We start from the raw sequence: 26,649 nt of genomic DNA on the forward strand, positions 1-26,649 counted from the left end.
GTGTGTGTGGCAACTTGACACACAAGTGTCCTCTCATTGGCAGGGCTACCAAGAGGGTGGCCATGCTGGCACTGTAGGGCCTGGGAGGGACCAGCCATTGGCAGGAAAGGAAGCAGAGCATGCCAGGGGAAGTGAGGCTAAGAGGTGGCTCTGTACCAGTGATGGACAGAGGGGGTGATGCGCCCTCGCCTGGCAGTCTCTTCCTCAGGGTGTATCATGTGAGGTGCAGTGGAGGGCAGCACGTGGAGACCTGGCTCTGTAAGGACAAGAGGAGTGAGAAGAGGGGGTGACTGCCCCATGAGTTGTGGCCCTTTAGGGATGTTCTACACAGCAAGTCTGGGCTCAACTAAGCAAACCTCTCAGTGCTCTCCCGACCTCCTGGAGTCACATGCTGAGTTCCAGGGGCTGTCCAGCCACCGTGGGGCTGGGGAACTCACTCAGCAGCTCAGATGAGATGCCAACCCTTGACGTACCATAGCTACCCTCTCTAGAGGCAAAACCCATCCTGCTCCAGGGGTATTCTTGACCAGGGGCGCACAGGGGGGATTGCTTACACAAACACGTGGTCTCAGGCTCGACAAAATAAGACTTCTCCTTCAGCACTCAAGGCTTAAAGTTACAAAGAAAATTAGAGTTACATCACCTCCCACAAGACACTTTCCTGGGCTGCCATCAGCTCTTTCTGGATGTTGGCCTTTCCTCCTGGGCCTTGCTCTCTGGTTTATTGTTTAATTTGCCCCTTCTGAGAAGGCCTCAGTACTGGGTTGGAGGTGAGTGTGAGGACCAGAGAAAGAGAGTCAGCATTCCTTTCATTTTTCTGCAGAGTGCCTGCTTAGTTGGGCAGTTAGATTTTCTGGGCAGCAAGTTCTCTTAGCAACACTGTTTTGAGGGGAGATGGCCATGGACAGAGAGATTAGATCAAAATCTGGGAGGGTGGCCTTATTTACTAAGTTCCCGACCTGCTGCAGACCCAGGTCAACTCCAGGACAGCTAAAGTTCACTGTTGCTTCCTTCCAACAGGGATTACAAAAGAACGGGTTCTGCTTTAGTGCAATTTTCCCCCCAAAGGAACCAGGGAGATGTGGGAAAGGAGACACCATGTTCTGGCCCCAGGGGTGTGGGAACCTTCTGACCTTGAGGTCAAGGCAGACTCTGAGTCTGACTTTCCAAGCAGCACATCACGCTTTTTGGAATTGTGTCTCTTGGGTCCCTTCAGGGGACAGTGTGCCTGCAGGCAATGGGGGTGGGGGGTGAGGCTGTGCTTCCACTGGATGAGCTGCCATACCCGCCACACTCACACAGAGGAGCAAAGGAGAAGAGAGGGTGGAGAAAGAATGCCATGGAAAACAAAAGCTAATGGCCAGTGGTCTTTAGGGGCCACTGCAGCCCTGCCCCAAAGACGGGGAGTTTCTGGTTCCCAACCAGAATTCACCCTTCGAAAACCACATTAGCAAAGTGCTTCTATAAGTGACACCACAGATCCCCTCCCTCAGTGTGACCTGCCCTGAGCCTAGAGCTCTCGGTGGGCCCTCTGCCATCCTGATGATGTGAGATATGTGGGAAAGAGGAGGGAGGCAGCTGACGCACATGCACACAGGGAAGTCTCATGACCCAGGACAAGCACAGCCACACATGGCAGAATGACAGGTGCTGTCACAGCAGTGGCTGCAGCCAGGTGCCAAAGGGAAAAGTACAAAGTGCTGGAACACAGGGCTGGGGGCTGAGCCTTAAGGGATCTGAAAGACATTCAGCTTGCTGGTGTTCTTGAGCGTCTGACGCCGATTGCAGAACCAGACCCGCACGACCTCCCGGTCGTAGTTGAGCTCCTTAGCAATCTCAGTGATCTCCTGGCCTGTGGGCAGTGGGTTCTTCTCGAAGTAGGCATTGAGAGCCTCTATGGCCTGGGGGGTGAAGGAGGTGCGGCGTTTGCGTTTCTTAGAGGGCTCACCTCCTACAAACTCCATCAGGTTCTGCTGGCCTTCCTGGTTCCGGAGTTCAGCTTCATTCAGCCACTTCTCCAGCACCGGCTTCAGCTTCTGGGCACTCTTGGGCGTGATGTCCAGCTTCTCGAACCTGTAGGTGACCCAAGCCCAGGAAGGGACAGTGAGAGTGTCTTACTCCCCACCCCCAGGTGTGAGCACTCTCCACAAGGGGTGGCTCCTCTCAGGGCTGGCGAGACCATCAGTGTTTCCCTCACCACTGCCACAAAGACCCCCCCTGACTTGGCCAAGCCCCGACTCCTCAGACTGTCCTGTATGCCAGGTCATAACAGGGCGACCATTCCCATGACCTCAGTTCAGTAGGGCAATGATAATGGTGCAACTGCTTTATGAACAACTATTCTAGAACTTTCACACCCAAATGAGTGAGGTCCTATGAGGAGTCATCTTGAGAGACCTGCAGAGATGGCAGATGGGTGTCATGAGTACTGTCTTCCTCCAGTTGTACTCTCGTAGCAGCATCACTAAGTCAGACTACTCTTTCTAGCTGAGCCCAGATGTAACTACAGAATTCCCAACATGGCCCTAGACTGTAATAGTCACTCTAGTCTAGTCTACGGAGTTGGCAGGCAGATGAAACCTTTCAGCCATCCCTGAGCCATGGACTTATTCTTGTTTGAAACCCTCTGCTACCCTTCCAATGATACTGGCACCAGAACCAGTTTGTACATTGCACACAGAAAATCAGCTACATCACTTTATAGTCATGCCTTATAAGAAGAGATGGGAGCATGATAGGGGTGATGGTGGGTTAGAGTTGAGAGCCAAGCCAGAAAGGAAGTTCCCACTTCTGCGACAAATTTCGTAAGCTGTACTCCTTCCCTTCTAGGATTCCTGAATGGCTTAGAGTGTTGGGTTCCCAACAAAAAGACCATATAAATGCTCAAGATTGAAGGATAAACTTCAGAGGGCCCCCAGAAGGACTGGATCAGTCTTTGGCTACTCCAGGTGTTCATGTCTACCCTTAGAATAGCTTTCCTCATCTGGAAGAAGGCAGGAGCAAGAGAGAATAAAGAGGCCAGATACCTGGGTCCCTCTGAGTGCCTAGTGGCACCAGGCACCTGAGAAGGCCCGAATCTTGTCCAGGTAGCCTTACTTACCGGCAGATAGCTGACTGGCTGTAGGCTGGGCCTTCTGTTGCAGTCAGAGCCTGACCCACCTGGGTTTGTGTGAGGCCCAGGGATAGCCGCCGGATCTTAAAGTTCTTGGCAAACTCCCGGATCTCTTCTAAGTTGATCCCATCCTCATCCAGACTCGGGGTATGTGGCTCTAGGCCAGAGGAAGGGACCAGGGGTGAGTGTGTAAACAGATCATCATCACTGCTTATCTAGCCCAGTGGTCTGGTGAAGTAGTGAGGGATGAGGACATTTGGCAAAAGGCCCATGCACCCTTAAGACTCTCATCACCCCTGTCCCCAAGACAAACAGGACTTGGGGAAAAGGGGCTTGGACCAACCTGTCTGGAGGTAGGGGTCTATTTTCCAGCTCTATCTGCCGACACGCCCCTGCAACGCCTGGCCCCAAGCACACCTGTTGGCCATCTACATTCCTCAAATACTTAGTGAGAGACCACAGGAGACACAGCCAATGGCTTGGCTTCTCAAGAAGCAGCCAGCCAGCCAGCTAAGCAGCCTCCACTCTCATCACACCTAGAGTCCAGCTCACCAGGAACAGAAATGAGAGAGCCAATCCCTGGCATTGGGTGTCTGTCCTTCCCCTTTGGACTCCAGGAAGTTTATTAAGGAGAGCAGCATCTAAAGAGGTCGAGGCATCCAAATTAATGCCTCTCCCCTTCTCCACAACCTTCTCCAGGAGCCACTTACTGGACACCAACTGGCTGACCGTAGGGGTCTCTGAGCAGGTAATTGGGATGGGAGCAGAGGCAGATGGCTTGGCCGCGGGGGCTGGGCTGGCGATCACCACAGCAGGCGGGGGCACAGCTGGAGTGGGCTGGATGGGCTGCACCTATGAGAAGAGAGCCAACAAGCCCTTGCTGCCCACTTGCCCACCTCAGGGGGCTGGAGTCCTGTGCTGCCCAGAGGCAGGGCAAAATTGGGCATGATCTCCTCCCTCACCCAGCACACTCCTACCTGTGCTCCTTCAAAAAGCAAGACTAGAAGCTACTTATTAGCACCCACGCAATGTTGACGACCTCCAAAATAAGCACGACAATATCTCCCACCAAGCTGGAGCCTTGTAGCCACCTGTGACATGGCAGGTCAGAGGGTCAGAGACGTTCAGTACACTTGGTAAAGGCCCCAACAAGTGTCCACCCTTGAGATAACTGCTCTCAGATCTCTACCTTCAAAGGAGAAAGCTACACCTGATTCTAGAGCCTGCCAGGCCGCAAATGTCCATTAATAGGAAACTGGCAAGTGACTTCTGGGACCTCCCTGCCATGAGAGACCACGCAGCCATTAAAAAGAATAAGGTATATCTCTTAACTATTGACATGGAAAGAACTCTGAGTCATGGTGCTAAGTGGAAAAAAAAAGAGTAAAGTGAAAAACAGTTTTTATGAAATAACTGCTTTTAAAAATACATATAAGAGGGCCAGGCCCATGGCAGAGTGGTTAAAGTTCTAGGTGCTCCATTTTGGCGGCCCAGGTTTGCAGGTTCAGATCCCAGGAGTGGACCTACACCACTTGTCACACATGCTGTGGCAGCGACCCATGTGCAAAATAGAGGAAGACTGGCACAGATGTTAACTCAGGGTGAACCTTCCGCAGCAAAAAAACAAAATGAATTTCCAGGGGAAAAAAATCTTAAGGCATATAAAGCAAGCTGTCAACAGAAGTCATCTCTGGCGGTATAATTAGAAGGGATTTTTACTTTTTTTACATTACACATAATGTTGGAATTTTTATAAAAATCATACATAATATCTAAAATTAGGAGAAACTATAAATATATAAAATTAGTATTTTTAGTACGAAAAGTGCAAATTTCTCTAGGATGGGTCCTGTTCCCTGGATTCTTCCTCCTGGTAGCTCTCAAGGGCATTCCCCCTTCATGCCCAGGGCCTGAGCCTTAGTTCAGAGCTCCTTGTCTCTTGCTAGGACTGTTTAAGCTGCCTTGTAACGGGTGAGAAGGAATTGAGTCTCACCACAGTCCAGTTCCGGGCTCCACCAGGATAACAGAGGGAATTTTTTTTAAATGAACATCTAAACAGCCATTTCCCTGCTAAAAACGCTTCCATGACTCCTCACTAGCTAAGAACAGTGATAATAATAAAAGCACCGTTTTTTTGAGTGCTTTCTGCGTTAATTGCCTCATGTGTAATATATTCTTTAACATTCCTAACCTTCTGGAGTTGATACTCTTATAATCTCTATTTTACAGATGAGGCTAAGAGGCTGTTCACAAAGCTGGGGAGCAGCATCCCACAGTTGAGAACCACGGGCCTCAACATCACCTAGGAACTTGTTAGAAATGGGAATTCTTGGGCCCAACACCAGATTTACTGAATAAGAAACTCTGGGGTGTGGCCTAGGAATCTGCATTCTAACAAGCCCTCTGGGTGGTTCTGATACAAACTCAAGTTTGAGAACCCCTGCTCCGGCACACTATACTCCTTGCAATTCCATGAAGGTAGAATGCTCTCTCATCCAACTCAGCCCTTTAGATTAGGTCCACGTCCCTTCTCTAGGAAGCCCTGCCAAACTCCCCAGTCTGTGGAGAGCTCCTTCTCTAGGTTCCCAAGGCACCTTTCCATGCCCCTATCAAGTCTCTGTCATGCTGACTTGTAATTGTCTCCAATGCTGAGCTAGCTAATGCTAGGAAGGGTGTCTTATTCGTCTCTGTATCTTCAGCACCTGGGATATAGTAGGCACTCAAAAACTGCTTCTAGAATTGACAAACAAGTGAATAATCAAAGCCACTGAGACCGGAGGGGTGGAGGGATGGAGGGGGAAGAGGGAAGGGGTGCAGAACTCATTTCCCAGGGCTTTTCACCCTGGAGCTGATCAAGGCCCAGTTTACTTTGATCACCTCCTCCCTGGCCTTCTCAGGGTGGCACTGGCCTTTCAGGGCACATATCCATGCTTTCGGTGGTGTGGTTGGGGGGGCTGGAGAGGTACTGTCTCCCTGGGCAGAGCATGTGTGACTCGTGAGCTTTTACCCTGTGCCCCCCTCACTTTGGGGAGGTGCCCTGCTTCCCCAGTGGCTTCAGAAAATAATCCTGTCCTGCTGGCAGTCTGGAGTGAAGCAGCCCATGCCAGACAACCCTGCCTGCCCCCTCCACCCCGCTGCCCATCCCAACCCTTGTACCTCACTCTTAGCAGGGGACTCAGGTGTGCTCGGCTTCCGGACAGCCACAGGTGGAGGCAGGGGGCTGCTGGCCAGGGTCGCAATCACCTGGCCCTGGGCGTTCAACAACAGCTGAGGGGTCACAGCCTGGACCTGCAGGCTCTGGGCTGGTGCTGGGGCTGCCACGCTAGCGGAGTTCACTACCCATGGAAGTGTTCCAATAACCTGAGAGGAAGCAAGGCAGGGACCCCAGGTGTGAGGGCAAGGTCCAGCTGCACCCCCAGCCCAAATCCCCACACTGCCAAGAGAAGGGACTCAGACAAGTCACTTAGCCCCTCTGGGTCTCAGTTTCCTCATCAATAAAGTGAAGGATTCACACTCTAGGGGTGGCTTTCTTTATTCTCTATCTGGAGCCATGGGGGAGCAGGAACAGGTCTGCACGTAGATTCAGACAGACTGTGAATCCCTGTTCTGCCACATTTTAGGTGTGTGGCTCAATTTCTCTGAACCTCTGCCTGCTATCCTGTAAAATGGGAATAAAAATCTCTACCTAATAGATCTGTACTTAAGATGAAGTGAGACAATGTTTGAGAAAATACCTAGCACAGAGCCTGGCTACAAGGTGGGTGCTCCATAAATGAAAACCCCCAGCTCGAGTCAGTGCCTCTAGGGCAGGGTGGTGGCTATGCCCCTGGTGGCCTCAGCATCAGCAGGGAGCGGTCACACAGGAGATATGACACCTTGTTCGAGTTTCCATGACCCTCAGCCCAAGTCCTGGCCCGCTGGCTAGCTTCTCCACAGCCCCCATCCCTCCGCCCTGGCTTTGACCACTTGCCTGTCCCTGAGCGTTGGTGAGGATCTGACTGCTGATCCCCGGCATGCTGGGAATGGCGTTGGCAATGACCGGAGTTGTGGTGAGGGAACCCAGGATCTGGGTCTGTCCCCCGAGGGAAGCAGCACTGATCTGTGGGTGGAGGAAGAGCCTTGCTCAGAGGCCAATGGGCGAGAAAGAGCCCGAGGCAGAGGGCAGAGGGCTGAGGGCACTGGGGTCGGGAGATGGGGATGCTGGGCAGATGTGAATGTGGGCTCCAGGCCCGTGCCCACTGGTTGAACAGTATCCAGGGCTAGGGGCCGCAGGGGCTCGGCGGGGCGGGGTGGGGCCGCAGTCATGGAAGAGTAACTCCGGCTAATCTTTCAGGCCAGGCCTGGAAGGGTGGGAGGGCCAGACTGGAGTGGCTGATGTGATTCTAGTCACATCCAACAGCTCCACTGTGAGCCAGGAGCCACACGGGACAGACATTGGCTTGGGGCTGGGAGCCTCTAGCTCCACCTTAGTGATAGCTCACAAGTTTGCAATCCCCGGACATCATCCCCCCTCCAAGGCTGATCCAGTGGTTCAGGTTCTGGAGAATTTTCCCAACCCTTTTGGCAGAGTTGTCTGCTCTTGTCTAGGATGGATGGGCTGGCAGCTGCCAGGAGAAGGCCTCAGAGGGAGCCCATCTCTGCTGACGTGTTGGAAAAGAGCCGTATTCAGGGGGCTGGTCCTCCACCTCCTTCCTCCCTTGTGGGAAGGGTCAGTTCTACCCTTGGCCCAAGATTCGGTCCATCCCTGGTCAGCCCTGGGGGAGGGCAGCGGCTTACGATTCCTGGGCTAAATGCGAAGCCTGCAGGCTGGACGGTGATCTGTGAGGGGGTGTCCACTGGCTTGGGGGTGGGGGCAGTAGCGGTGGCAGCAGTGGGCTGCGGTAGAATGGCAGGTGTGGTCTGCAGCAGCGGCTGGGTCTGGAACAGCGTCTGGGGCTGGGCTGGTGGCCGGGGCTGGGCGGGCGAGGAGGCCTGTACTGGTGCGGCAGCTTGAACGGGTGCCGGGAGAGTGGCGTTCAGCACGGCAGCTGCTATGGAGCAAGGCAGAGACAGAGGTGCTGAAATGCCTAGCTGCAGGCCTGGGCGGCTCCAATCCCAAGGGATCTGGCACCAGAATGAGAGGGGGTTGGGGCAGTGGGGCAGGGGACAGGCAGCTGTGAGTCCCTTGATCCTTGCAGGGGCAGCACATGCCAACATCTCTCATCCCCCCTCCCTTGGGCCTGGAGATGTGTAGGTTCAAAACCAGAAGTTGAATCTTCTTGCGGTCCTTCTCAGGAGGCTGGTCATGGGGTGAATTCTGGCGTAGGGGGAGAGGGGCAGTCTCAGACAGTTGGCTGAAGTAAGAGAGGCCTGCTGGGCCAGCGTGGTGTCATGGCCTAGAGTCCTGAGGTGGTGCAGCAGCTCTGTGGCTGGGTGCCTGGGACATCGGATCCAGACTCCAGGGCTGTCGCCCTGGGTGGGCCGCGGGTTCTGAGTCCAACATGGCAAGCACGCGTGCAGGCATGATAGTGTAGGGTGGTGGGGGGCCTGATGCAGTCCTGGGGAGAGCTGCCGTTACCTTGGAGACCGGCTAAAGGTGGCTTGAAAATTGCCCCCGTGGGAGAAGCAGCGGTCAGTCCTGGGAGGGCAGCCACGGTTGCTGTAGGAATTGTCCACACGGCCAGCCCCTGCTGACCAGCCACTTGACCTGCAATACTGATGGGGATAAGAAGAGGTTGAGTAACTGCCCCTGCTGGAACCATAACTCCTGTCAGAACTGTGGCTAAGTTTTCCTGAGTCAAGACCTGCAAAAGCAAACAAGATTTCAAAAAGAAAATAAAAAATCAACATTGACAGCGCAAACACTGGGTCTCTCAGACCCAGTTGAGCACATACAAAGCATTCTGAGGGCAATGGGAAAAAGGCCACATGAGGGCAGGGAAGAGACAAGCCCTAGGTGGAGGCCCAACCCTCAGGGGATACCTGGACCTGACTATTCTGCCTTCAGAGATGCAGCCTAAATGGGGGGACAGGGCCCGGCCCTGCTCACAGGTCAGGACAGGGTGCAGGGGCCTCTTCCACCACACTCTGCTGCCTCCCAAGCCTTCCCTGGGCCCTTGCCCACAGGACTAATGCTTTGTGGCCAGGAACCAGGGGGCAAAGGCTGGTGGAGCCAAGTGGTCAAGGACCCACAGAGGCCTCTGGGAGGATCTGATGGAGGATAGCCTTGATGGATGCCCTGGAGATCTGTGCATGAAAGGTCATGGGGAGTTCCGTAGGCCTGGAGGATCCTGGAGGCAGCTTCTCACTGCACTGGGGCTGCCCTCTGGCTCTAAATGCGGGCTCCGTGAACAATCCATTAACTCCTCCAGGCCTCCCCTGGAGGGGCTGACAGGGTATTCACTCATTAGTCATTAGACAGCAGGAGTTATCATTATCTCTACAATCTTCGCTGGACCCAAGGAGATGACCTGGCAAATACAGATCTACTTTTCCCAGTGGGCCTGATGTGGGGCAGGGGAGAGGCCAGAGGTGCCTAGTAGGAGATTCCCTCCCTCAAGCCACAGCTCCTTCCCTGTCCTGCCTCGTGAAGTTCCCAGATCCCATGGTCAGCCCATGTTGGCTGTCCCATGCCTTGCTCTTGACCATGGCCCTCTGCCCAGCTCCCTGGGGTGGCCCTTACCTGGGGGGCAGCTTGTACAGCCAGTGGCGTCAGGGTCTGCGAGGACTGAGGCTGGCTTGGGGCTTGGCTGAAGGTGGCAACAGCAGGGGCAGGGCTTGGAGCGATCCCCGGGAGTGACTTCACTTCACATGGCATTGAGGGAAAGAAGGACAAAGAGTGAGCCTGGCGTGAGTGAAGTGGTCACCAGAGTAGAATGCCTTGTCTGCGGCTTGAAATGGCAACTCTCAGCAGCCCACTGTATTTCTCCATAAGCCAAGAACAATCGCTGGCCTTCCCTGGGCCAGGAGGCAGCTTCCCAAATGCCACTGGTAGTGAGAATAGGAGGATGGAGAGCCCTGTGCCAGACCTGGAAGGTGGGCTACCCTCTTCTCACATCTAGATGAAGAAAATGCAGGCCTATGTGCAGCTGGGTATCAGGCTCTCATTTCCCGGCTCTGTAGGACACTAGGACCTATCATATAATCATTAGTAGAAATAAACATGTGTCAGGGAGGGAAGGCGCTAGAATCAATGGGATTGATTGGCTCTTCCAGCAACGGGATCATTGTTCACCCCACCTTCAGGCTACTTTTTGGATGCAGGTGCTGGCTTGGGGAATGGGCAAGGATTTCTGCAGGGCAAAGTCCTAGAAGTGACAGTCCCTGAAAAGTGGACTTGTCTTTATCACCCTCAGGACCACATGGGCTCTCCAGGCCAGGCGGCTTTTCTCTGCCATTTCCTGAGGTCTGAAGTCTGGATAAACAGCTTCTATGAGCTTCTAAGGGAAATTCCCAAGGACAAAGCTTTTCACCCAGGTTATATCTTCCTCTTGCTATCTTGATTTAGTCAGGTATTGGGGACCCCCACCAGGAAACCTCTTCAAAGCCACACAACAATGAGGAAAGGGGTTATTATTTATTTAATATATGATGAGACATTAAAGGAGTCTAGGTATTGGGTGTTGGGTGTTAGACCAGATCAGTGGCTTCTTAATACTGGCTGGCATAGATTTCTAGGCCGGTGAATCAGAACATCCGGGAGCAGAGGCCATAACCTCTCATCTCTTTCTTTTTTCTTTTAAGTTCCCTTGTGATTCAGCACACAGCTAAAGTGGGAACCACTGAACCTGATAACCTTCCAACCCTGCATTCCCAGCCCATGTTTTAATACGGACAGGCACCAACCTAACTCAGTTCTATACCGTTCTTGGTATATAATAAAAAAAGTCCAGATTGTTTAAGGAATGAAAGAGACAAGCAAGCAACAACAAAAGCCTTGTGAAATACTAAAAGAAAACAAAGCAGCAGATTTATCTCCACTGTGGAGGGGAGATACATTTCTAACTATTGAAAAAAATCAGAGAAAATCAGGATAATCTGAACCTATGAAAATTTAACATCTTGCTTGACAAAATGCGACGAAATATAAAAATGAAAGTGAGAAAATGGGAATGTGATAAACATGAATGATAAAAGCTTAGCATCTGAAGACACAAAATATTCATTTTATTAGGTTATCTTTCCAAAGTAGGACCACGGGGCCCAAGGGTTTGAATCCATTCAGAGCTTCTGTTGCTTCCTGCTAGACTGCTTTTCAGAAAGACTGAACCAATTCACAGAACCATCAACAATGTACCTGTTTCTCATAGCACCACCCAATTTAGGTTTTATCACTGTCTGTGTATTATTCTGGCTTCATAAGCATGTGGAACCTCATAGCCAATTACTTTTCCTTTCATTGATAGTAAGATTTTGTATTTTTCTATGTGATGACTTCCGCCTATGTAAATAACTGATTTCTCTTCAGAATGAATTTGAGTGGACTATGCCTCAAAAAAAATTTTTTTTAGAGGCCAGTAGAGTGACATTCAAGCGGCACTGTTCATAATAACGAAAACCAGGCAGTTTGACAATAGCCAAAACCATAATCAGGCGTACAACTGTCAATAAAGGAAATGAGTATATGAAATAATATGGGGACAGAGTCGGCCCCCTGGCCAAGTGGTTACGTTCTCGTGCTCCACTTTGGCGGCCCAGGGTTTCACCGGTTCGAATCCTAGGCACGGACATGGCACCGCTCGTCAAGCCATGCTGAGGCAGCATCCCACATGCCACAACTAGAAGGACCCACAACTAAAAATACACAACTATGTACTGGGGGTCTTTGGGAGAAAAAGGAAAAATAAAATCTTAAAAAAAAAAAAGAAATAATATGGGGGTAAGTGTCACACTCTACAGTCTGTCTCAGTGGCCACAACTATAAAAATATGTATGACAAGGACTGGGTAATAATTTAGAGTGACACAAATAGCTAGATTCTATTCTCATCCTGAAAAAGCTTCCTATTACTTAGTTTTGTTTTGTTTTAAGAGGAGACTCTTCTTCATATTACATCCCTAGAAAGTTTCCACCAAAGGCACAATGGAAGCTGGCAGCTTCTTAGGAGGTACCCTCAAAATATCTCCCTTACCTGCTTGATGATGACCAAAATTCCATTACAAAGAAGACTTTCATGAAAGGCTTAAGTATACAAACCTCTGGAAGAAGATGTATGCTACCATAAACACTCATGCTAAGGTGTAAACAATTGATCTAGGATCCATTTCCGAGAGCAGGTTTGGATAAGGAGCAGAATTAAGGTACAACAAGAAATGAGACATGGAAGATGGATAACAGGGTGAAAGGGGAAGTCGGGGCATTGTAGATAAACCTGGGAAAACTCCCTAATTTTCTGAAAAGGGGCTCCATCCCCACAATGGAAAGGAATGGCAAGGGTGGCCCAGACAAAGAATCCTTGTCTTCCCTGCCTGCTGTCCAGGGCACTGCCCCATGGGAGCAGGTGATGACTCATCCTGGCCTCAACAGAGAAGCAGAGCATTCCCAGGCTAGGGGGAAACGCTCACGTCTCTTGTCATTTCTTTATTCCAAAGGGGAACAAAAAACCCAGGTTACTAGGGTCCCAAATGAATCTGCATACTGATTAGCAGGTAGGGCAAGGGATGTGAGGTCTTGCAGTTTTCTTAAGCAGTAGCTGTCTCCCTGAAGCGTGTCTGTTCTCATTTGCTCTCTTCTTGGCTCCTCCTCTTGGCCCACTCCCACCAGCCCAGATCTCTGATCTAGGGAAGGGGTGAAGAACAGCAGAAGACAAGCGGGGCTGAATGGTGGCACTCTGAGGCGACCGGCAAGGGAGTCCCTAAGCTTCCTGCAAAGGGAGATATCTATTCTGCAAAGCGTTCATGAGGAAAGTCAGAGGAAGTGTGCCCCGTGGGCAGAGAGCAGTGCCTAGTCCCAGCTCCAGCCTCTAGAGCAGCCCTGGCTGTCTCACACCGTACTGCAGGGAACTAGGGAAAACAGTGGGGTGGACCAGCCATATCCATTCCCCTCGCAGGAGAATTAAGCTCACAGCCTAACATCACCTTTGGAGGACAGCACAAATAAGTGCACCAGGCTAGACTCATGCCAGCCCAGCCGGGAGTAAGGAGCTGGGATTCTGCAAGGCCCTCCCTAACCCACATCCTTAGTCCAAGGTAGGTGAGATGCCCTCCCATCCCCAGCTCCTGGGACCTCTCACTTCTACCACAAAAGATACTGAGTTGGAATGGCTGGGAGGACCCTGAAGGCCTAGTCCTCTCCGCATGGGCCCTGAGGGTCTGGTTAGGCCTAGAAGCCCTCTCTGAGGTTAACTCAGTGCCCTCAGCTGAGCCCTGCCACTCTCCTCCCGCCTCACCCTGACCCATCCCAGTTTAGGTCTGTAAGTGACTGAGACCAGAACTAAAGTTCTAGGGACAAGGAGTGCAGGATAGCCCTAGTTGCTGACCAGAAGGCTGCACAGCGGACAGGAAGACAAGACCCTAAAGCCACCTAGGCCCCAGGGATTCATACTGGCTCCCCAGGGGGACCACAGGAAGGGACTCAGGTGGAGCAATGCCACACGGAAGCAATGGCCTCGTACCAGTTGCCTCTGCAGAAGAGTCTGGGTTGTCTGGTCCAGCTTCAGCAGCAGGTTCACTGGCTTCAGCAGGGCCTCTGCTCTGGGATCCCTTGCTGGCCACACCCTCCAGTCCTTTGCTCTCCTCCTCAGCAGGGATCTGGGCATCCACTCCAACCTCCAGCACTCGGATGGTCTCATGGCCTGACATCACGATGACCTGCAAACAGAGGACAGGGGACACTGCTGGGGGAGGGGCCGATATAGCTCCTGGGAGCCAGAGCTCTGGGTACAGTTGGGGGAGAGGGGAGAGCGCACTTCAGGATGCAGACCTGCTGTCCTGAGGACTGTGTGCTCCGTGAGAAGCCCAGAGCCTGGAGCAGGCAGCAGCTCCCTAATTCCAGGGAGGGAGCTGCTAGGAGAACACAGGCCCTGCTGACAGGGGGAAGGGCCTGACACAAGCTAGAAAAAGTCCCACAGAGCCAAACCACTTGGGGATATTTCCATTTGTTCCCTCTCTTGGACTCAGTTCCGGGGGTGGTAAATGGCTCATCCTACAGTCCTGCAAGGATGTTCTCCAGGCTTCTTGTATATTGGAGGGTGGCTGTGAGGGCCCCTAACACAGGATCCACAGCTTAAGCTGGGCCAAGAAGCAAATCCCTCTTCACGTCCCTTAAAACCTTATAGACGTTCCCTCGAAGATGAAAGGGTGGAAAATGAATGCTCCACAACGCTGAGTAACTTAAGCTCTGGATTCCTTTATTTCCAAATCTCTGGGGAAAGGGCCAAGATTTCCCTGCAAGCTCACTTCCTGAAATGAGGGTCAGGAATCCTGGTGATGTAGTCCTGCCCTCCCTGGACTCAAGCCCTGGACCCTGTGGGCCTGCGGCTCCAGCTGTGCCAGAGGCTGTGGGCATGCTAGGACCTGGACCTCGACCTCGACCTCGAGGGGAGCCTCCATGCCCCAGCAGTGCAGGCGGCCCCTGGGTCTCCTCAGAACACCTGGTCTTCTGCCCCTGCTCACACAGCCAGCACTCAGCTCCTTTCCTCCAGCAATGAAATGCTTCCGATGGGGCCACTAGAAAATCAGGGACACTCTGTACATTAAAAAGCCCTGTGTCAGGCCTCCCCTGCACTTGGCCTGTGCCCGAAGCCACTCCCACAACACACTCCTGGAGCCTAAAAATTGCATCCGGCCAGAGACTCTGCTGGAAAAAGCGACCATGTGACCCATCAGGGGAGTGGGAGCGAAATAAACCCCCAAAGCGGTTCCTTTTCTGACTCAAACTTGACCTGTGAGGGATTTCACTCCAATTACATTTGAAAGGATGTTCATCTTTTTTTTCTTCTTTTAAAAATTACGTAATAAAAAGTCATTGCAAAAAAAATTAGAAAATAGATATAAGCCAGAAGAAAAAATAAATTAGATAATAAACAAATAAAATAAAAAGAGTAAATTACCTGATATCCTAATCTTTCCCCAGGTTAACTTATACATATTTGTATATTTTAATTTCATATTTTAAAGTCATGGCTTAAATCCCCAAACCCAGCCCCTGAGAAACCCTAGTGAGCAACTACACCTGGACGGGTGACATGACCGTGAACTTTGGTAAACAGACCATGAGAGGCTCTGAGGAGTCTTCCTCCTCGCCCACACCCCTTGGTCCCTCACCCTCTCTCCCCCACCTCTGCCTGCCCCAGAAGATACCTGCTCATTGACAGTCAGAGATGACTCTGGCCCGGCTCCAGGATCCATGGTGACTTGTCAGGGTGGGATGGGGGCCAGCCCACACCTAGCACATCCTGTGGGGTGAGACGGGACGGGAAAAGCAAAGGCTGATGTGACACAGTAATGCAATTTTCTATACCATCTCGAAAAATCCCAAGTAGAATGGCAGGAAGAGAGAAAAGCTAAGTTCTCCCAAGTATCTGTAGAAGGAAATAGGATTCCAAGGACTTTAGAACCAAAGTGTCTCATTTCCTACAGCATCCCAGGAGACCCTACACTCAGGAGGAACCAGGGTGACAAGAGGAAAGAGAGACCGGGGCATCTGTCCTTTGGAGTTCCCCAGTCCTAGTCCTGGGAGGGGCAGACCCAGCAGAACCCGAGGTGACTCTGCCCCAGACACTCAGAACCAGACACAGGGAAGGAGCACTCTGGGTATCAGAGTGCTTCTCGGGGTGGGGCGGGGGTAGCGGGTCGGGAGGAGTCTGAGCAGACTTCCTGGAAGAGATGGTCCAGACAGGAATAAATTAAAACAGTCATGACAAACTTTAATGTGCCTGATCATCACCCGGAGCACTTATTAAAAATGCAGACCTCCAGATTATTCCAGACCAAGCATCCCAGGGTCCGATTCAGAAGGTGGATTTCACAGAATCAGCTCTCAGGTCATTCTGTGGCAGTGGTCCAAGGACCATACTAGCCTTTAACACAGGAGACAGGACAACATCCCAGATGATGGAACAGCCTGCCATGTGTGTGAGAGGACTGAGGGAAGCCCTTGTCAGAACAAGCTGTCTGGCTGGAGCCACAACTGCAGAGTCACCAGAAATAAAGGTAATAAAGGGGACAAATAGTTTTAGACACTTACATAGAAAAGAAGGCAATTAACATTTATTTTGAGTGCCTACTGTGCTAAGCATTTTATGTAACTCTAATTCATGTATTACTCATGCCAGCTGGTGGATGGGGACATTCTTATCACCATGTTACAGAGGAGGAAACTACGCTCAGAGAAGTGTTCTGGCTTCCTCATCTTTTCCTTCCTCCTCTTCTTCCACACCTGGGTTGGTTGGTTTTCCTTTTTTGTTATTTTATTGATTGAGGTAAAATTCACATAACAAAAAATTCACCATTTTAACCATTTTAAATCATACAACTCAGTGGAATTTAGTCCATTCACGGTGTTGTGCAACCATCACCACTATTTAGTTCCAGAACATTTTCAGCATCCCAAAAGGAAATCTCATACCCATTAGCAATTATTCCCTTCCCCTGCCACCCTCTGCCGCTGGCAACCACTAATCTATTTTCTCTCCATGGATTTGCCTATTCTCAATATTTCATATAAATGGAATCATACAATCTGTGGTCTTTTGTGCCTGGCTTCTTTCACTTAGCAGAATGTTTTCAAGGTTCATCTATGTTGTAGCAGGTGTCAATACTTCATTCCTTTGTATAGCTGGATAATATTCCATTGAACGGGCTTTCCGCTCTCTCCGGGGATGGCAGAGGGAGAGGTGAACCAAGATTTCATTTCCAAAATGGAAAATCCATCAGACTCAGCTGTGACCTTACCCAGCATTCCACAGGCCTGTGCCCATCCACCACCTCCCCACACAAACAGTTCAAGAAAACAACCCATGTGTGCAATACTTAGAGAACAATTGAGGAAAATAAGGTCTTCATTTAACTCCCGTGACAGCATGGTAAAATGTCTTAAAGTAGAGAGTGAAGAAAACATTCAGACCTTTTCAGAGAAACCTGCACCTTCAACAGAAAACTGTTTGGAATTTCAAGAAAATTTCAAACACATAGACAGTGAATTTGAAGAAAGTACATATTGAAAAATACCTTCAAGAATATCAACACCTGTGAATCTAAAGCACTTGAACCTGGGTCACGCAGTGATGATCTCCAAAATGATTTTGTGAATAAGAATCTTGCCAAACAAGGATGAAATGAAGGAAAAGCGAAATTGGTGAAGCAGGTTCAGGAGAAAGAAGACTTTCTTCGGAGGCTAAAAGTAGTCAAAATGTGTAGATCAAAGAATGACCTGTCTCAGGTACCGTTGTTAACACGGAAGTGGAGAAGCTGTTACGAGTCGCAGTGGGCTGTGTCTGAGCAGGACAAGAAACTGAGCCTCCCTCAGTTGATAGGCCACAATGCGTTAGAGGATAAATTGTTACACTATAATAGAAACGAGGAAGAATTTATAGGAGTTTAATTCATAATTTTTTCTCCAGAATATCTTTGAGAATGACAATGTAATAAAAAGATACTTATGCATTTTAAAGAGAAGATATAAACCGTTAGGACTTAGAGAAAGCTATCTTGATGAATATCAATTTAGGGCACTCTGTTATATAAATATAAACCAAGTTCTAAAGTGAAAAGATAGTAGTTTGGATTTGCCAGAGAAAAGAACATTTACAGGAATATGAAAAAAATTTAAATAATGATTAAAAAATAATTTGGACAATTCTGGAAGTCAGTTTTAACAGTTTGGTTTTTGTGGTAAAAGGTTTTATTTTATATGTTAAAAAATAGTCCAACCTGGTGAATGTCTAAATCTAAACTCATCTAAAAATGCCTGCCTCTCTTCTAATTTTATGACTCCCGTTTCCATTCATTTACCATATACTTCCATCTGGATGGTCTAGCAGGTAATTAAACTCATATGTCCAAAAAAAAAAATTCCATTGTATGGATATACCACATTTTGTTTATCCATTCATCAGCTGATGGATGTGTGGGTCGTTTCTACTTTTTGGCTATCGTGAATAGTGCTGCTATGAATCTTTGTGTACAAGTTATTGTTTGAACACCTGTTTTCAGTTCTTTGGGGTATATGCTTAGAGTGTAATTGCTGACTCACCCCAGGAGTTTTAGGGTCTTCGCTCCTTGGCAGAATGTTCCCTACCAACAAGGCAAGGAGAACCATGGGGTTCCTTCCCTCTCTTTCCTTCCCTAACCACCTAGGGTGGGGATGAAAGGAAGGGCAGGCAATTCAAGACACATAGCAATTTGTAAAAAGAGTAAATGAGCCTTCTCTTTTCAGGTAGGATAAGGGGGTACAAGACAGGCAGAGGGATTTGCAGGAAGAACTGGTCGGCATCTGCCACCTCACTGGGACTGTAGCCTCATTCCTGGGTGGTGTCCTCCTCCAGATTTTGTACATGGGAGCCTACACGAGTATTGCAGATAATTTGTCAATTTATCACCACTTGTCTATGGGAACTGGGATGAACTGTGAAAGTTGTTACATGTAGAAGCCAATTAGCAAGTCATCTGCAAATTCAAATGAAAGGCAGAGACAAAACTGAGAGGGAGGTGTCCAAGGTGAATTTGGGTCCATTATAGCTTGATACATACATTTCAGGGGGAGAAGAATTTTAGGCAAGAGGTGTCAGTAGCCAGTCGTTGTAGGACAAGGGAGCATCTCCTTGAGAGGGGCTTAAAGTCTGCTCATGGTTGTGTTGTGGCCACCGACTCCTTGCTGCCAACCATGGCCATTCACTGAGAGTTGTTAAGCAAGTGTCCTTTTGTGGCTGCGTTATTAGGGGGATTCAAGCAGTAGATAAGGCTCAAGTGACTTTAATATCCCTTCCACCCTTGAGATTCTATGGGCTGATGTGGACCGGGGTCCTCAGTGTCCAGTCCTTTGTGTCAAGGACAAGGTCGGTCCTGGCTCAGAGCCTCCAGACACACACAGGCCCACTCTAACCCACACCCAGGCTTCAGCCCACCAGAAATGCAGGCGGAATAGAGGCAAAGGCCTCCCTTGTCCCAGACCCTAGACCTTACTCGGCTCCCTTAGTCTTGGCTTCAGATGGCTCCTATCAGGCACATGCGATAGGTTGTATGATATAAACACCTCTCTAAGAGGTGGTCTCATCATTTTGACTCTGAGCTGTGTCCTGTGTGTTCTCCTTACTTGATATCTGTGCAGACTTTCCCCTGGACCTGTTCCCACTCCCTTGCCAAGAACTTTCCACATTTTTTCAAGCCTTAGGCTGTGGCTTGGTCTCACTGACCAGACAGCCATCTTTAGTTTGCTTTTTGGCTATTTCCCCAATGACTGGGATAAATAGCACATCTGGATGGCCTCCTTTGAGTGCATGATGCCATGCAGTGCCCACAGCCTGATGGCCAGTCAGGAGACAATCAGCTGTCTGTTTTAAGAGAAGGGGCTCCTGTGATCACCCCAGCAGTGGAACTCCAGTACCTACACAGATCACAGCAGAGTTGCTCTGGTTAGAGCTGGGACGGGAGCCAGAGCCCTCCCAGAGCCTCCTCCGTTACCTTCTTTCTCCAGCGAGTTGAGTTGGAAAAGCATCTGAATCAAACCTGGCAAGGCACCTTGCTTGGCTAACAGATGGCTCACTTATCTCTGGCTCTGTGCTAACATCTAGAAACAAAGGCAACCTCAGAAGAGAATGAACTGTGGGTGCTGCCCAAAAATCCAGAGGTCCAGGACCATCCCAGACTTTCCGTGAAGGGGACTGAGTTAGAGGACCTGGTTCTCTTTATCATTCTCCTTTGGGAACTGCTCTGGGCTTAGGGCAACATTCCAAGAAACCCAGGAGGAGCATTGGGAAATCTCAAACTAATCAGAACCCCCTAAATAGCCTGAGAGCCTACTAGAAAAATTGGTGAAACCTTTCGTCCTTTGTTTATTCAACAAATATTTCAGTGGCAACTATGTGTTGGGCATTGGGAATACAATGGGGGAAAAAACACATTGCCCATCTTTGTCAAGAAGCCCAGTCTAACATGGGAGTCAAAGAAAGAAAAAGATAACTATAATACAGTATGTTTAAGTGTCATGGTGGATAAATAGACAGTGGTAGAGGATCCACAGAAGGGATACCTAACGCAGTCTCGTGTGGTCCTTTTCCCCTTATTTCCAGGGCGGCATGTGTTTCAGACATGAAATTTTGTATATGAAGAATCTTGTGCTACGTGGAGGAAAATGGAACTTGTTGTATGGGATTCAGACTTAACTCAGACTCATTTCTGTGACTTAAATCATTTAAAGTGGTTGAGGTTTTCAAGGTGTAAAATACCTTTTCATTATACATTTTTTTGGGTGGAGGGTAGTCTGTGTGAAGTTAGCAGACTCCAAGGAATGGTTGGTTAAAGCTGAAATTAGTTTTACTGATATTCAGTTGAAAGAAAGTCACATTTGTTATGGGAAATTACCTTTCAAATTTGTGACATTATAATTCTTTCAGGCTAGGTTGTTTGTCAGCACGGCATCTCCAGCTCTACACCACTTTTATGTTTAAATGGTGCACCCACTTACCTCCAGCAGAGCTGCCATTCAAAACGGCCACAAGGACAGGAAGCAGGAGATTGGTTAGATTCGTAGCTGGGGCTGAGCTGAACGGTCCAGACAATCCACTCTTCATCCCCTCCCTAGATGGTCTCACCCAGTCTAACAACTACCAAACCTAAATCTCAGCTTGGACCTCACCTGCGAACTTCAAACTCTTATATCCAACTGCCTACTGATTGCTCATATCATCTCATACTCAACACGTTCAAAATCAAACTCCTGATTTCCACCCCAATCCTGCTCCACCTACATGGAGCCTCCTCCATCTCAGCAAACGGCCCCTTCATCCTTCCGCAGATGCTCGGGCCAAAAACCTTGCCATCATCCTTGCTTTCTCTCTTCTATCTCAGATTTACTCCTTCAGCAAATCCTGTTGGCTCTTCCTTCCAAAATGTGTGGAATCCCCCCCACTTCTTATCCCTACCACTCTGGTCCATGCAGCGTTAGTACCTACTTGAAGGAACACCACAGCCCCTCCTGCAGGGAAGTATTATCTGCCCTGTTCTCAAATCGCCAGGCTCCAGGCAGGCTGCCACCTCTTTCAGGTTGTCATTGCCTGATGGGTTTTTTGCACATCCTCACCTCCCCCCCGCCCCCCCCTTCTCCATTTCTGGCCCCAGGACACAGATTTCCTTCTTACCTGCTGAAGAATAATAATCATTGATAATTTATTGGGACTCGGACCTTTGCACACAGTATTATGGCGAGCACCGTCTGGAGACAGACGGTCGGGTTCATAATCTCAGCTTTGATTTTTTATTTACTAGCTGTGGGACTTGGGACAAATGATTTAACTTCTGTCTTCTGTGCCTCAGTTTCCTCTTCTATAAAAATGAGAGTAATAGCACCTACTTCATAGGGTCATTGTGAGGACTGAATAAATTGACGCATGTCAAAAGCTTAGCTCAAGGCCTGGCACATAGTAAGTGCTCAGAAAATGGAGGCTATGATAAAAAGGTACACACATTATCTCATTCCAATTTCGTGTAGCAGTTAAGAACCTCGGTTCATCTCAGTTTCACCATTTCTTAGCTGTGAGACCTCAGATAAGGACCTAACCTCTCTATGCCTCAGTTACCATATTTGAAATGGAGATAGTGTTGTAGGAAATTGTATAAGGGTTCAATAAATGTTAACTATTATTATTCAGTTCTGACATGAGCCCCTTGAGACTACATGGCAAACACATTCTGAAGCTTGACCATTGTGTGGCTGTCCACAGGGAGAAGGTTACTTTACTTCTGTTTTCTCAGGGATAAATCATGAGAGAGCTTACCCTAGAATTATCGTCCTAAACACTAAGAACAATTAGCTATTATTATCCCTATTTATAGATGAGAAAGTTGAAGATCAAAGAGAGATAAAGGTAAAGCTTCAGAGGAAACCCAGATTCAAATCTCAGCTTGGCCATAAAAGAGCCATGCTGTCTTGGGCAACTGATTTAATCTCTCTGAAACTTAATTTCCTTATCTTTAAAACGGTGATTAAATGGGCAAGCCTTATGGGACGGTTATAATGATGATATGAGATCAGGTAAGAAAAATGCTTAGCATGGTACTCCTATTATGATCCCCATTTTTTTACCTACAGGGAAATGGAGGTAGAGAGAGGTCAGGTGACTTGCCCAAGGGCATAGGAGAGTCAGCGCCAGATTCAAAGTTCGAGGCAGTATCCACCTGGCCCAGACCCCTACCCAGACTCCACATTAAGTCTCCTCTCAGGAAATGGGAGGAAGGCTGATGGGGGCTGTTCTGCCCCCCAACGATCAGGAGACATTGGAAAACAGAAGCTCTCAGTTCTGCTCCAGACCCTGGATCCACGGGCATCCATGCTGTTGGTCGACCTGCTAGGCACACACATGGCAGAGGGAAGGGAGAGGGAAAAGGATAGGAAAGTAGTGAACAGCTTTATTTCCCTTTTTCTAACCTATCATTTGTAATCTTAGACCTATATAATCAAACAGTAAAGCCTAGTTTAATAAGGACAAATTTAGATTTAGTTTCTCCTCCTGCCGCCTTTCCCTTGTGCCCAATCTTGCTTCATCCCAGGCAGGGTGAAGGGAGGGGTCAGACGGAATGTGGAAAATAAAAAGTAGGTATGTTTCCCCATTAGACTGTAAGCCCAGGAGGGCATCATATCCCAGTGCCAAGCATAGCAACAGGGTCATAACTGGGGGCTAATGAAAATGAGCTGAAACATAAAGTTAAGAAATGAGATCATATCACTTAGCCTCCTCATATTTCCTACCTTTTCTCTCAAAACACATCCTATTTCAAAGTACTAAGTACTACCAGTAGCCCACCAGTACTAAGGCTACTTAAAAATGATTTCAAAGAAGTAGTATGGAGTTCCGGAGAACTCTGACCACACTTCCCCTTCTAATGTGCCAGTCCAGCTCCTCATTCCCAAGTCTTTCCCCTCTTGGCCAGTTTCTTGGCCACTCTCTCTATGGCCTCACTGACCCTCCTTCTGACATAGTAAGAGCTGCCTGGAGCTTAAAGGCAGAAGACTCAGGTTGAGGACTGCTTCTGCCTCAGATAACGCCTCTAAGCCTCAGTTTTATTATCTGTAAAATGGGGCTAAATTATAGTACCCACCTCATGGGTTATTGTGAGGATTAAATCGATAGCATTTATGTAAGGCACTTAGAACAGGGCCTGGAACACAGCCAACTCTATGTATGTAATTGTTTGTTACTGTTATTGCTAGTATTTTTAATTGAAGTAAAGCATGCACATAAAAATGTTTTAATTGTAAAGTGTTATAAAAAATGTAAAATATTACCATTATAATCTTACAGTGAGTAAATCTTGGTGAGGGGGATACGATCTTATCCCATGTTCCTTCACAATGCAGGGACCCCTCAGAGAAGCAAATTTCTTCTGACTCACTTTTTCTTTTTTCCTTTTAAAATTATTTTATTGAGGTCATATTGCTTTATAACGCTGTATAATTTCAGGTGTACATTATTATATTTCAGCTTCTGTGTAGAGTGCATTGTGTTCACCACCAATAGTTTAGTTTTTATCCATCACCATACGTATGTGCCCCATGACTCACTTTTTCCTAATTGCCGAGTAGTACTTCCAAGAAGAGAATAGCTGTCACACACACACACACACACACACACACACACACACACTCTCACTCTGTTTATGATCTGCCTGTCCCCCCTCCACCCCCAAATTAGAATGAAAACTCCACCACAGGAGTAGTTCTATCTGTATTGTTCACAACATGGCACGTAGTAGGTATTTTTGTTGGGCCAACGAACAAATGCATGAAGTTCTACCGCAGATATGCAAAGAAGTACCAGGTCACAGAACTATCACCCTGAGCACCAGGACTTCAATCAAAATGGAACATACGGCATTATTCTTCAGAAGGCCCTGCTTGTCAATGTTGGCTACCTAAGATTCCCAAGATGAGGGAAGGAGGGGTCTCTGTCCATGAACAATTGAAGACCAGCCCTCTACTTCTGGAACAAGGAATCAGGAAGAGCAGGTGAGGCTAAAATCTCTGCAAAGAGCTTTTCATCGCCCAGGAAGGCTTCCTGACGGCCTTTGAGGTCCCCGTGTCCCTCAGCAGCGGCTATTCTTACGAAGGTTTCAGTCTTCCAAGCCCAGCTGAGTGGGGGATCCCAAGACTAAAGAGGAGGTTACAAGGCACCTTCGGGGCCCCTCTGCCCTTCCCAGGTGAGAATGCCCAGGGAGCACATGTCGGGCTATTATTATGACTATTATTAATAATAATATTGTTATTAAATATTTATGAAGTGCTCATGCTCTGCTCGATGGTGATCCTCCTACCACTCCCCTGCTTTTCCAGCAACGCCCGGGTGTCTAACTACAAGTCCCACCAGTCTTCCCCGTGTCTTGTGGTTGGGGAGAATTGTGACAGGTCGTCCTGGACGCCTCAGTTGACCTTAACCGCAGGGAGCCCAGGCGTCCGGGTTCTCCCGTGGGGCGAGAGTCCGCTCCTGGTCGCTACTAGGTCTGTGTATAGAACGTCCCCTGTGGTCGGTACCCCACCTGGGCTCCGGAGGCAGAAACCCGGAGGGGCCAGGTCGAAGCTCCCCGCGGGGTCCACCTGGCGGTCGCCCCCTCCCCTCCCGGGTCCCGGCCGGCCCGCGGGCTGGCGAGGGCGCGGCCCCCGGGGTCTCCGGCCCCAGGCGGGCGGCTGGCGCCGTCCCACTCCCAGAGCTCCCGCCGCCCCGGCCCAGCATCCTGGCACCCCGGCCCCGCGGCATTTTTTTCTCTTTATCATAAATATATAAATTATGCTAATTACGGGCATTGCATATTAACCAAACCCGAAACCTCCCCTGCCCGGCCCCCTCCCCCTCCGTGCAAACCCCTCCCCGCCCCGGACCCCGCTACTTACCGGAGCCCGAGCCCGAGCCGCCTTCGCCCCGGGTGCCCGGCGGCCACCGATTAGAGATTCATCTCACAGCCCGGGCCAGGGGGCCGGGGGCCGGGGCGAGGGCCCGGGCGGCCGCCGCCCGCAGACAAAGAAGCCAGTGCGGCTTGGCCGGGCTCGGCTCGGCCCGGGAGCCGGTCGGGACCCGCCGCCGTCCCCGGGCCCCCAGCCCGGGCTGGGCAGAGCCAAGGGGACTCCGCGGGCTGCGCTGGGCGGAGGGGGACGGCCGGGAAGCGGGAAGGGGAAGCTGTGGGGGGGTGGGGGGGCCGGTCAGGTATATATATTTTTCTTCTTTCCCCCCTTCCACGCCCCCCCCTTTTCCCTCTCCCCCCTTTTTTCCCTCCTTCTGCTACTTGGATTTTTTTAGCTGCTGCGTCATGAGCATAATTTATGCAAAGAGCTTTGCCGCATGCTGCACCGCGCGCGCCAGCCGCCGGGGGCGGCGGGCTGGGCGGGCGGTCGAGGAAGGGAGGGGATCTGGGGAGCCTGGGGCGAGGAGTGGGGGTGGGGAGAGGACCCTCAGTCCCTAGCCGCACCAGGAGGCCCCAGAGGCCCTCCCCCGGGACGGGAGTGGAGGGTCGGTGGGCCTGTCACGCCGCCCCCTCCGAGGTCCCGCTTGAGGTCGTTTCATTTTGGAAGGTGCGCGAGTGGGAGCCCGGACTGGAGACCCTATGCCACATTCCCTTCAGCCTAGGGTTCGGGAGGTGATGGCGGGGACATCTAGCCGCCGCCTTTCCTCTCTAGGTTAGCCAACTGCCATCCTCAACGTGCAAAGTCAAGTTCACGTCCATTCCCCAGCCCCGGGCCGGGACCCCACTGCGCGCGAGAGAACTCAGACGTCGCTCAGCCGGCGTCGAACCTCCAGAGCAGCTGTGCGCCAGCACCTTCTCGGGGAGGGGACCCCGGTCCTGCATGCAACCCCCCTCCATCACCCCAGGAGCGATTACAGGCCGTCCTGTCTAAAAACAGCTTCCCTGCCTTCTTGTCCAAGTAGATAAGGAAATATATATATTAAAAAAGGCAACTTAAGTTCACTGGAATGGAGAAAAAGCAACGTTCTGCTTTGGTGGTGGTGATGGTGGGGAGGGTTTGGTTTATCTAGAGGATTTTGAAGGTTGAGAAAGGGGAAGGGAGAAGAGGAGGCCGAGGTTGGGGCTGAGGGAAAGCAGAGTGGAGAAGTAGTTGACAAATGGAAGAGGAAGGAGTCGGAAGACCAACGGGGAAGAGAAGGAATGAAGGGAGAAGGACTGGGGAGGAGGGGGCTCCGCAAATGCGGTGAATGTGGGTCCCGACCTTGACAGCCTGCTGTCAGCCGAGGCTGCTCCCCCTCTGTTCCCCTCCCACATTTGGGGGGGTCTTATGAGGAGCTGGAGGTAGATGAGTTAGAGGTCGGAGGGGGATGGACGTGAGCCCTCAGCCCTCCGTAGACTTCTCTCTGCGAGGCTGGTTGAAGGACACTGCAGGGGAGGGGAGTGGAGGGGAGG

At 50.0% G+C, this 26,649-nt stretch overlaps 1 protein-coding gene and 1 pseudogene across 3 annotated transcripts; one reads left to right on the top strand and one right to left on the bottom strand.

The window, feature by feature from the left end:
* Positions 1-909: 909 nt before the first annotated feature.
* POU6F1 (POU class 6 homeobox 1) lies at positions 910-25,488 on the bottom strand. 3 transcript variants are annotated; one of them, XM_023643573.2, is made up of 11 exons: positions 25,130-25,488; positions 15,391-15,485; positions 13,704-13,899; positions 9,774-9,895; positions 8,670-8,895; positions 7,889-8,139; positions 7,083-7,211; positions 6,269-6,472; positions 3,823-3,964; positions 3,101-3,269; positions 910-2,073 (listed from the first exon to the last, which is right to left on the bottom strand). In XM_023643573.2, the coding sequence occupies exons 2-11, from the start codon at positions 15,436-15,438 to the stop codon at positions 1,728-1,730; spliced, it is 1,833 nt and encodes a 610-aa protein (XP_023499341.1). In that variant the 5' UTR covers positions 15,439-15,485; positions 25,130-25,488; the 3' UTR covers positions 910-1,727. The 3 variants fall into 3 exon arrangements, with proteins under 3 accessions (XP_023499341.1, XP_023499339.1, XP_070127540.1); XM_023643571.2 differs by having other exon boundaries at positions 7,889-8,142; XM_070271439.1 differs by having other exon boundaries at positions 7,889-8,142; positions 9,774-9,890; positions 25,130-25,189.
* Positions 16,813-17,632, top strand: LOC100060740 (swi5-dependent recombination DNA repair protein 1 homolog pseudogene; annotated as a pseudogene).
* Positions 25,489-26,649: the final 1,161 nt, after the last annotated feature.

The sequence above is a fragment of the Equus caballus genome, chromosome 6 (assembly GCF_041296265.1).
Source record: "Equus caballus isolate H_3958 breed thoroughbred chromosome 6, TB-T2T, whole genome shotgun sequence".
NCBI lineage: Eukaryota > Metazoa > Chordata > Mammalia > Perissodactyla > Equidae > Equus > Equus caballus.